Source organism: Streptopelia decaocto (assembly GCF_964273445.1).
Source record: "Streptopelia decaocto genome assembly, chromosome: 17".
Lineage (NCBI taxonomy): Eukaryota > Metazoa > Chordata > Aves > Columbiformes > Columbidae > Streptopelia > Streptopelia decaocto.
This window is the reverse complement of record NC_138672.1, coordinates 3,593,639-3,605,938: the sequence shown is the minus strand read 5'-3', so window position 1 is coordinate 3,605,938 and position 12,300 is coordinate 3,593,639. Positions and strand designations below refer to the sequence as shown.

General features: G+C 45.8%; 1 protein-coding gene across 1 annotated transcript in view; it reads right to left on the bottom strand.

The window, feature by feature from the left end:
* LOC309447442 (voltage-dependent N-type calcium channel subunit alpha-1B-like) overlaps positions 1–12,300 on the bottom strand; it is a gene marked incomplete at both ends in the record, with an annotated part of 271,855 nt that overhangs the window by 38,765 nt on the left and 220,790 nt on the right. The window contains 5 exons of the mRNA XM_082068050.1: positions 6,821–6,904; positions 7,064–7,174; positions 8,216–8,380; positions 9,862–10,063; positions 10,958–11,095. Coding sequence (XP_081924176.1) covers positions 6,821–6,904; positions 7,064–7,174; positions 8,216–8,380; positions 9,862–10,063; positions 10,958–11,095 — 700 coding nt within the window. The remainder of the gene's footprint in view (positions 1–6,820; positions 6,905–7,063; positions 7,175–8,215; positions 8,381–9,861; positions 10,064–10,957; positions 11,096–12,300) is intronic.

Sequence of the window (12,300 nt, the reverse complement as noted above, 5' to 3'; positions counted from 1 at the left end):
TATGAATGCAGCACGAAGCAGGGGGCTCAAAACTGTGTAGTTGTGTCTATAACCCCCCACTTCCCGGGATTTGGAGGGACAAACAGCCCATAACCTTTTTCTTTCTCCTCCCAGCCCCAAACCCCCCATTTGACTCATGCGTTGCTATTTCCTAAAGTGCAGCAAAAGCCTCCACTCCGTGGTGAATCACTCGCAACCCAGGAAAATCCCCCGTCACCCACATCCCCAGACTGTTCGAAGGACGGTTCTCCGCGCTGTTCATAGGGAGGCAAAGTTACACACGCTCGTGATGGATGGGAGGGCTTGGCGTGTGTAACCCTCAGCACACCGCGTAGAAAACCAGTCCTTCGACACCTCCACCGCCCAGGCAGGAATCAGAACTGCATGCAGTTAAAGGGGAAACTCCACATTGCGATATTTCTTGTGCATAACAGTGTTTTGCACCAACTCTCCCCCCACTTAGCCACCTTAGCAAGATCAATCTTTCCAGGTTGTTGTTCACTTTTCTGTTGCACAGATGCTAACGGCTGACCGGCACTCACCGGAGCTTTATGATCCACCTCAGGGCTAGAAATTACGTTGGAAAAATGGTTCCCCCTGGCCTGTCGCTATTTTCCTAAAAGAGGGGGCTCTGGTACCCCCAGGGGTCTGTGCCACCGCTTCCCACGCCAGGAGTGTGACCAAAGCTCAGCCGAGTGATTCATCTCTGGAGCAAAATGCAAAGCCAGAGAGAAACGGAGAGCAGACATCACGGATAAAGAACTGGCACCGATTCTTGTCCTGCCATGTGCAGCCTGCTCTTTTACTCTTTCTTAGGGTGTTTTTCCATACCAAAAAGTACAAAAGCCATGAAAAATAGGGTGTGCAGCCACCGCCTGCATCTGTTCCTCCAGCACCTTCAGCAGCAGAGTGGTTTCCTCCCCAACACAGTCCACAGGGATGCAGAACGAATTCTGTCCTGTACACCAGTGACAAAAAAATCCCAGTTCTGTGGATAGATGGTCTGGATTTTTAAATCCGCAGTGGGAATATGTGGTTTTCATGCCATGGCTGGACGTGTTCTGCAGGATTTAGTGAAGGAGTATTACGCTGTGCTGCCACAAAGCAAACAAATTGGCAGAAGTTGAGCTGCTCATCCCTGTTTCTTCCTGCAGCCCGGTTGCAGAACATAACCAACCCCTAGACTTGAAACTTCAGATTTCTGTCCTCAAAATGAAGGTCTCACCCAAAATTACAAAGAATCGTGGGCAGAGGAATCTGATCAAGTCAAGAACAGGGTCACTCAGGCAGCTTTGGCAGCTCTCTTCATCTGGCATCAACAAGAATGAAGCTGTTCTGCTAAGGAACTGCCATCAAGGAGAGGATTGTGTTCCCATTTAAATGTCCATCTTCGCTTCCTCTGAAGCCCGAGGAAAACCCTTGATAAATTTAAGAGGTTGAAGATTTTCACCACACTTAACTGAGTCCTGGGGGCTCTGCCATTACACAATATCATATCATGTCCTTTCATCCTGAGCCAGGAACACTGGAAATATGATTTTATGTGTGTGATGCCCGTATCTCTCCTTGTTCCCCATGACCTTTCAGCTTTGGTGCTGCTGCTGCAGTCACTGTCGACTCCTACCGCCTGCAGCAGAAGGAAGGAAGGAGGCAGCTCCCGAGGACCACTTGGTGCTTCAGAGGTCTGGCTTGGATGCTGAGTGATAGGAGGAGCCTGGATTTGGATGCATGACCAGAGTCTGCAATCCAAACAAACTGCAGGATGAGCATTTAAATCTTCAACCTGTAAAATGAACAGCAACAAGGCCCAAATTTGGCCAAACGGAGAGAAGTTGATTTTTTTCAGTATATTTTCATGTGTGCAGCTGATGCCGGACACTTATTTGTGCTGCCTGGGCCACGGGGCAGAAGCTGACATCTCCAAAGACATCCCCTGACGACATCTCCAGACATCCCCTGATGACCCTCACAGCTCCCACACATCTGTAACGCTGCCAGAAGCACACAGAATTCCCTTCTCAGACCACACTAGGCAAACTTGTAACTTATACATCGTCATTTTCTTCTTTCCTAGCAGAAAATTCCCTCCCGTGGCCCTCCGCGGAGCACACCCGGAGCTCATTTGCCGTCTGCCGTGAAGATTTGCTCTGATTTGTTTCTTAACAGCAACTGTGCAACAGAAAGTCCAGATGTCACTGCAGCTCCAAAAGCTGTTGTTAGGTGGCCAAGCAAGTATTTTTCATAAGCTTATGGTCTCATTTGTGTTATTAACCATAGCCAAGAATGGAAGAATATATGTATTTTTAGACTGTATTTTTCTTTATTCGTCCTCTTTTGCTTAATTTATGATTTTCAAAGACAGGGGCCAGTATTTCCAAAGGCGTCTTTGGAATCAGGCACTAAATTCACAGTGGGATTTGGTTCCCAGTATTTTTCAGCCCTGTTCATAACACGGCTTATGCATTTTACTTGAGATGTTTGCTTTTTGATCCAGGGACTGTGTGTCCACTGTGGTGGCAAAACGCTTCTATGTGCTGGTATCACAAAGAGTTTTTGAAGTTGAATAGAAAACGCTCTTTCCTATTAATTCTTTTTTGATTTGAGGGAAGCAAGTCTGCAATAACTTTGATTTCTTTTTGCCTTACAATACAGTGCAACCCGTGGGCTTAGAACACCTGTAAGGCTGTTCTCTTAAATGTACGGCTTCCCTTTGCAGAAAGCTCAACACATCTAATAATAAAGAACCAAATTGGGTAGCACCACTTACAAAACGAAGGGTTTCCCAGCAAGCTCTACTCCACGTCATCCAGATGGATTCTTCCCTCCTATTCCCATTCAATTTTTCACCAAAATAAAGCAAGTGTCAGTCTCCCCTTTATCATTGTCGGGTGTAACAAACAGCGGAGAACAGGCTATTGGTAACTGCATTGGCCTCACGTCACCAATTAGCCAAGGGGAAGGAGATGCAGAACAGAAGCCAGTTTTGAGGCACGCTGCAGTGAGGCTTTTTCACCAGTGCAATCGGAAATCTCATCAAAACGAATTAAATTAAAGAAAAACGAGAGAAAATAAAAGCAGAGAATTTAAATAATTGTTTAAATTCAATGAAACCAACCGTGTCCTATATGTGATGTTTTCATGGATGGGTATTTGCAAGATTATTTACAAATTAGTTTTTTGAGCAGCAGGTGCACAACATACAGACGGAGACATGGTTTTCGCATTGTATGTTGATTGGATGGCGTGATTCAGCAGGTAGATAAGGAAAATAAAGAACAAAACAGGAAACAAAAGAGAAAATGAGTAATCAGGACAAGCAAAAAAGGAAACTCTGAAAATTTCACTGGAAAAAAACTTCTGTGCTTTTGGGAGTGTTATTTTATGGTAATTATATAAATAAAAAAATGCTTCAAACCAAAACACATTCTGAGATCCTAAAGGTAACGCAGACAGTGCAGTAGTTATTTGCATTTCATTTTGTAATGCAAATTGGGAGACAATTCACAAACACTTCTCAGTATGGTTTTTTTGTATTTCCAGGCATAGAAATAGATGTCAGTTTGTCATACACCCACTCGGCCCCTCAGGCCGCTGTGTCCACAGGGACAGCTTGTCCTTAATGCCACCTATTTACCATTTTACTTCCATTGCTGGGAAGGTAAAAAACTGACATACGTGTTTTTTTGCCTAAGGAAATAAAAAAATATATATATTCCACTGCATTCACAAAGTAAATTACATATGACATGACTACAAAATTAAAATAAAGCAATTAACCAACACATTTCTTTTCCTTTTATCTTTACTTTTCAAGTGGGTTTAAAATACCAACGCAGCAAGGCCGGTGGGAGCCGAGTCTCTCAAGATGAGACCGCCCAGGTGAGCAGGTTTATTTACCTTGGAGAACATTTATAGCTGGAAGACGCTCATGGAGAAAACTATTTGCAAGCCTGATCTCAATGTCATACCCAAGAGCATCCCCCCCTTTGCAAGGAGCTTGGGGCTTCATGGGCGGCTGTTGAGGGGACAGATGAGGAATGACTGTCATGGTCAGGCTGTGGCTGTCACCTGGGCTTCTCAGCCTGACAAACCCTCCTGTGGGAACTGTGTGTTGTTATTATTATTATTGGTAATCACAGGGCTGGATGCCCAGGGAAGGACTAATGGGCACTGCCACCCAAGTGTCCCCATGACTGCCCACTGGCTAAGGAGAGCCTGGGGCTGGGGAAGGCAAATGGAGAAGGGGACATTCCCCATTGTGGACACAGCTCTGGGTGGTGACAAGTAAAAACCCGTTCTCTTTAGTAATTCTCAGCTCCATAACAAGCTGCTGCACCTCTAGTCGTGCACTGAGCCAAAAAGCTGAAATGGGGTTAAGTGAGCATCAGCTACGGTGTTTTGTGCAGAATGGAGGTTCATCCAGCACAGGCTGGGGAGAGATCAGAGAGGAGCTGTATGAAAGAAGGTTTGAAAAACCAAGTCTAACAAGAAGATAGGGGGGACATCTGGGCACTCTCTGTGGGGGGAAAGCACATGGGAAGGAGAGATGATGGTTGTACAGAAATGCTGCATAAGGGGAAGATTTAAAGAGAGCAGAGCTCAGATCATGGAAGCATAGATCAGAGAACAGTTTGGGTTGGAAGGGACCTTAAAGACCATCCTGCTCCAACCCCTCTGCCATGAGCAGGGACAACATCCATTATGTCAGGTTGCTCAGAGCTCCATCCAACCTGACCTTGAACGCTTCCAGGGATGGGACATCCACAGCTTCTCTGGGCAACCTGTTCCAGGGTCTCACCACCCTCATGGGTGACCCTTGAAACAGGTCTATGGACTGAGACAGAGGACCAAGAGTTCCTGGGGGACATATGGCTTTTACATTAAGGACATATTTGTGAGCAGCTCTGTATTAGAGACACTGCTGGGAAAGCTGTTAAACCACATTAGAAAGTCCTCTCTAAGCTTTGACTTAATGGAATCTAGTTACTGATAAACCAAAAGCCTCTCAATTACCATCTGGGAGGATAATGGAAAGATGTACAGGTGCTTGGGAGCTCAACCTCACTGGAGTTTACTGACTGTTTTTAGAGGTAATTCATACTTCAAAGGCATCCCCAAATTGCTGCTGTCTTTGATGCTGGAAACCATGGAAATTAGTGCAGAGTGGAGGTTACCGCATCAGTGCCTCCAACTCAGGCGAGGGTGTTTGGGAGCACATTTACTTTCCAGCCCAAAGACCAGGAGAGGGTTGGGGACCCTCTGCCTGCACACAGACCCTCCTACCCCTAACAGCTGCTGCTTCCAATACCCTGGGGATATGCACATACAGCCCCAGACAGGGACCAGCGCCTGCCTGGCAGGGAATGGGCAACAGCGCTGGCTGCTCTCTGCCTGCGAAATAGTCGTACAAAGGAAGATTTGAATAAGTTTAGTGTTGTGAAGGAGAAGACACCAGTCTCGGAGAGATCACAGGCTCCCCTACCACGTGGGAGTTGGCTGTGCTGCTTCCTCATGGTAAAAGCGGCTGAAGGACGGGGGCAAGAGAAGCGTCAGGCCCTGTTTGTGGCTGACTTGGAAAGGTTTTCACTAATTTTCCAACCAAGGCAAAGGTTTGGGTACAAGAAAGCGTGTCCCACAGCAGCGGGAGCGGAGGTGTCCAGTGCCTGCCTGCAGCGCGATAAATCTCCCAAACACCCAGAGAAGCAGTGGTCAGACCTTGTGTTTGATCCATGTGACTTTACCCTTGCTGTAAGACATGCATTAAAAACTAAAGGTAATCCAAGGTCTACAAGATAGGATTCACCAACTGTTAAATGGACATCACTCTTTTGTTTTTCTGTGCTTTTTTTGTACCAAGGAAGTTAGGTAATAATGTGTTTTGTTAGAAACAGTAATATGGTCTTCACCACCAGCTCAATGTCCTGTAAAGAAGTTTGGGGGGTACAGTTCCTAGCACATATAAAACAAATCTATAAGCAAATCCCAGGGACTGAGGAGAAAAAAATTATGGTAAAGTTCAAATTCGTCACATACAGATAAAGCATCATCAGCTAAAACATGCATTGGGAGAAGAGAGGTACAATTTGTGAATTAGATAATAGCAGGCTGTCAAGGTTCGAGTCAGACATTTGCTGCCCTTATGGAAAAATCCTGTATAATTTAATGGCAAGTTTGTACACTTTGTGTAATCTACAGGGCTCATCAGCAGGGAGAGAGCAGTCCTTCCAAAGTTCGGTCTTTGTTTGTTGTAATAATTGCCCTGCAAAGCTTTTGTGCACGTAGCAGAAAAGCACCGTGTTCCCCCAACCCAGACTGCACAGGCTGATGAGTTCCTGGCCGTTCCTATGTTTCCATCATCTCTCCCCTTCACTCTGCGCTGTGCCCAATTTTGGTTGGGAGCCCCATGGCGCAGACCCGTGTGTGTGCCCTGCAAAGCACCTCACACTACAAAACATCAGTCCACAACAGAACCCTTTTGAACTTTTCCTTCTCTTAAATTCAACAGGATTTTTCCATTAATAGGCAAAACCAGCTCGGGGTTAGAGTCTTTTGCTGAATGAGAAAGAGAGACTGTTTCCCGGCAGAGTCACTCACACTGTCGTTCCCACCACAACTACTTGCAGGACAGTTTTTGGCGCAGACAGCCCTGCTCATCTCCATGGACAGAGTAGGAGATGGAACCAGGCTGCCAGGTCACCCAGGACATCATCACATGAGTCCCAGAGGCAGCTCTAGGGAATAAGGCTGGTAGAAAGATGTAACATCTTGACAAGCTACAACGTTATCAGTAAATTAAGCAAATTGAGTAAACTGTACTTACCGCAATCTCTGTTACTAAAATATCAGTAATACTTCCCAACACTGTTACAAAATCAAAGACATTCCAGGCATCTCGGAAATAATTCTGTCGAATGAAAACACAAGGGGGATAAAGGGATCACGGGGTTATTTTCTTTTTGCAAGACAGGTTCTTTTTGTTTGCTTCTTTTTAAATGCATGTCATGAAATATAAGCATTTAATGTAGAGAGAAAACAGCTGAAAGTGAACAAGGAGGGCACATACCAGCACACCAAAGGCAATGATCTTCAGCACGCACTCCATTGAGAACATGGACGTGAACACAATATTCAGGCATTTCAACATTTCTTCATATGCTTCTGGAGCATCATAGAACTAAACCAGGATGGAAGAAAGGCTGTTACTGGAAGATCACTTACAGAATAAAACCTTCCCAGCTGACTTGCCTGACTGCAAGACTCCTGCCCACTTTAGTCGAGATTTGGTGCTCACTTTAAGCAAGACTTGGGGTTACACCACAGTTATTCATGCCACTCCAGAAGCCCACTATTGCTTACATGCTGTCTTAATGGTGCTGCTGGGATAACCTCAGGACTGGGAGAATTGCTGGGGTACATCTCCCTGTGCAAGCACAACATGTAACAGGAGGGAGGAAAGACATTTTTGAAACCTGAGCATGAGTGCAGAACGGTGTTTCATACCCACAGACCCTAAAAACATGGTGACTACTTGACTGTGAAGATACTTGAGGCTGGAGTCAGGAGGGGAGATTGTCCACAACACGCAGCCACCTGCGCCTCCTCCTAAACTCCGTGTATCATGTTCCAGCAGCTTGACACTGCCGCAAATGTGAGTAATTCCCCTGGGATGGCTGGATTTTGAGCATCCCCAAGAAGTGACCCTGTTCTTTGGCAGGAGTCCCAGGTCGCGCCAGGAGCTCCAGACCTGCAAAGCCCAGTTCCCATCCCACTGGCCACACGCTGAACAGGCTGAGGGCCAAACCAGCCTTGTGCAGGGGAATTCCATTTACAGTATCTCACCACGTAGAATCATAGAACAGTTTGTGTTGAAGAGACCTTCCCAGCTCCCCCAGTGCCCCCCCTGCCATGAGCAGGGACATCTTCACCAGCTCAGGTTGCTCAGAGCCCCGTCCAGCCTGGCCTGGGATGTCTCCAGGGATGGTTCATCTACCACCTCTCTGGCCAACCTGGGCCAGGCTCTCACCACCCTCAGTGTAAAAACCACAACTCGCTGTAAAAATCACAACTAAACCACCTCCCTTTGGAGACCAAAGGAATCCCACAAGGCATCTTAAAAACATCAGGCAGATGAGAAGAGGTGAGTGTACAAAGCCTCTCCAGCAGACACCACATTCACTAGACCCAAATTGCACAGATTCAGTAACATGCCACTAACCTTCATCATTAGGACAATGGTATTGAGTGCAATCATAACCATGATAAAATACTCAAAGGGAGGGGACACCACGAATTTCCACATCTTGTACTGAAAAGATTGCTTGTTCTGCGGCATGTAGCGGGTCAGCGGCTTGGCACTTATGGCGAAGTCTATGCAGGCCCTCTACAAAACAAAAATGGGATGAAAAGAATACAAAAACAGGGCTGGCAGTCTCTATCACTCAGGACATTGTTGGGAGAACAAGTAGTAGTGGAGGATGGTTTTTTAAGAGTTTCTCACACATGATGCAAGCACTGACTCCCCCTGTAAAACGCAGCACAGGATCCTTAAATTATAATCGATTTTGGGTATTCACTGATATTTTAAACCCTACAACACTCCTATGGCCCCTGCAATCCTAGGAGAGAGCCTTCCATGACAGCCCCATCCCTTCCCACGCAGGGGGAACCCACACTCAGAAAACCCTCTGCCAATTCCTCCTGATATGTAATTGTAGAAACTGGAGGATATGTAAAGATGTTATCTACGTTTAAAATAAAGTATTGTGAAACCCAGGTATGCTCTCACACACAGCCAAACTTGTCCAGCTAATAACATCTCATAAAATGTGAACTGAACTCAACCAATAAATTATCCAATAACCATTACTAGGTGAGCTCTCAAAGACTCCATTAGTTGGCTATTTCTGTTCACACCATTATGAGAATAAAATTGCATTAAAAATTGGTTTCTACCCACAAGAAGTTTTGATTGTGAAGCATTTTCTCATCTTGGATTTAGATAAAAATCCAAAGTCTTAAATTAGTGCAAAAGTATTTTCTGCTCTATTGAAAAATAATGTGGATAAAGCACCTCTAAATATTCTGCTTTATTTTGGACTTTTTATTCATATAGGCAAACAATGCACTAATTAAGAATTGAGTAAGAAGTCATCTCTTTTCATCAAAAATCAGGTTCCAGTTTCAAAAGAAATGAAAAGAGATGGTTCTTTGCACAATAGGCCACTGAGGCTGTGGGACCGCAGAGGAAGAATATTGCAGATGCTAAAAATCTGCATGAGCTCAGGAGGAAACTGGGTACATCCACAAAGGAAGATACACAGATGTTGCTAACTAAAGACAAACCACGTGCAACTCAGGAGGTTCCTGAGCTGAAAATGATGGGGTTTTTTGCTAGGGCGTTAAGAAAAGCCTCGTATGTGCTTGCCCTGGTCTTAATTTTGGCTGCCATCAGGAGCACATCATCTCAGCCAGGCATAAGAGCAGCCTGGCCAGAGGACTGTTCCTTCGGGGAGCAGCAGCAATTGTAGTTCCATTTGATTCCTGATGACTCTAAAAAGCCAAATATATCTGTCTCCTTTCAAACGTACATGCTTGATCTAACACGTAAGTCTATATTCACTTTGAAGCAGAGGTTTAGTCCATGGGGATGTGTGACGGTGTTTATTAACGTGCAGCTTTCAAGGGCTCTCCCTGGTTTTGTTTTTAGGCAAAAGCTGGAACTGTCTGTAACTTGTTTGGTCTCTACACCCTCAGGTACCGAATGCTCTAAAGCCCCTACGGCACAGGAGAGATGAGGATTTGGCTTCCAACCATATCAAGGTGCTCTGAGCCCCCAACTCTGGATTCAGAAGATGCGGATACCTCATTTTTCTCAAGGCTGCACTCTGACATCACTTTATCTCCTTGCTCTTGGAAGGTGATGATGATTAACGCCACAAAGATGTTGACAAAGAAAAAAGGGAAGACAACAAAATACACCACGTAAAAGATAGACATTTCCATTCGGTAGCCAGGGCTGGGACCCTGTTCCTCGTAGGTGGCATCCACCGAGTGCTTCAGCACGCTGCAATCAAGGGCAAAGAGAGAAGACAAGTCAATGAAATCCGTGTGAAGCACCAATGACACCCTGATAGTCGCTCACTGGCCTTCACTCACATGGAGGGTTTTCTACATATGCTCAGGTCAAACTCACTCCCATCCCTATGGCTGGGAAGAAGTCTTCCCTGAGGATATTTTTAGGGAAACCCTTGTTTTCACCATTCTGCAGAATGATGGAGATTTGCTGTGTCCAGATCCACTGATCCCCCTGGCCGAGGGGAGATGATACAGTCAGATCTGGCTTCTCTTCTCAGCTCAACAGGGATGAAGTAAAGGTAGGAAAATAAAGGGGTTGATGATCTCTGAGTAGGGGAACACAGTGAGGGACCGGAGAAGGAAGACTGATGCTGCATGTTTTATTCTTTATTTTATGAAATAGCTGAATGTGGAGGAGAGGGAAGGCCTGCCATGGAGAAACCCTGACTGAATTGTACTCCATGTGTCCCAGCAGAGAAGCGTGCCAAAATAAAGTCATGTGCTGAACAGTAAATATAATTTTGGGACTGTCACACCCAGCATACTTTCAGCATAGATCACAATACTTTTTCCCCACATTTTCTTGCATTCCCATTATCAATTTTACACCTGAGAAAGGTGTGCAAGTCCAAAAGACCGCAGCAAGTGAGCTAGTAAGTACTGAAAACTCCCTAAGCATCCCTGTGCAAGCTTAGAAGAATGTCGAGAAAAACGCAGAGCCCTGCCTGCTGATTCACCCAATAATCACACAAGGGAAACTAAAAGCTCAGCTGATAAAAGACTATTCTTATTTCACAGGTCACCTGCCGTCCACGTGTCCCCCAGAGCTGTGGAAGCCGCTGTTCCCTGCGCGATCACTGACCCTGCCAGCCCGGGTACTCACGTGGGCCACCCTTCGCCCGTGGACACGGTGAAGAGCGTCAGCAGAGCCCAGAGCACGTTGTCGTAGTGGAACTCGTATTTTTTCCATTCCCTGGGCTGCGCCTCCACCTCGTTTTTTTCGTAATCGAGGTACTGACCCCTAGGAAAGACAGAGATTCGGAACGAATGAGACAACTAAACCAAATCAGCCACTGCGTATGACTCACTGAGGAGCGCTGAAAAGCCCCAGTAGCGGAGTCTGACAGCGCTATGTATTAAAGACAAACAAAAAGACAGCCCCTAGGCTTGTAATAGAAGTAAAGACCGTTTTCTCAGACATTTTGAGCCACAGGAACTGGACCCGAAGTCTAGAAATTAAAGGAATCATAATCGGGACATTTATCCATTAGGAAAATGCTGGCAATTAACAGCAGGCTGGCCCTTAAATTATCTGACCCTACAGAAGACTCTGCTGCTTGATGGAGAAAAGTCTCTGGCTTCTACTTCAGAGTTGAATCCAGCTCCTAGCTGGACCCTGCTTTGATGGGCCAAGGGACCTGGCATATGGAAAGTTCCCCTCCATGTTCTTATATAGTTTCTATTTCTTTCTGTAATATATCAGCTTTATTGCAAGGAAGAACTGCAGCGACAGCCTCCACGGCTGCTGCATGCAGGTGATCCCACCGGATACACGTCCTATGCTTGCAAGGTGGCAGGAAAGGGGTGACACAGGAGGACCTGGCTGGTGCTGAGGATGCGGTTTGGGTGCCAAGACAAAAGGGTAGTGAGAAAGAAGCACATTGCAGTGAGTAAAACACCTTGACAACCTGCTGCAAAGGACAAAGCATGACAGGGCTTTTGATATATTTAAATACTGACCTCTTTTCTAGCTAATTGGGAGCTCTTTAACTTCCTACCCGACTCACTTCTGGTTATTTATTCATTATGTTTTTCTAATTCATACAAGCCTTAAGAATCAAGGCAGCAGGTAGAAAAATGAATCACCCCATACCTTCAAAAACTCTTTATCTTACAATCACACCTAGCCCTCCCTGGGAAAAGGAGCCTCTCCCCTGTATCATTAAGCATTTGAGTAAGTATTTGCTAGATCAGAGCTGGGAACAATGCAGCTATTAAAACAACAAAAGGGAAAATTCACCTCTAGGGTAATTGTGCTGAAGCATTGCTGGGATTTACAGGAGAGGCCTCAAGCTCAGCAGATATGCAACCGACGCAGTTTTGGGACAGTTAAGAGAGATGCTGCTGCCAGAGGAAGTTTGAGTTCCCCCCACCAACCCTTGCCCCCGGCCGTACAGGATCACAGGCTGGTTGGGGCTGAAGGGACCTCTATAGATCCCCCAGCCC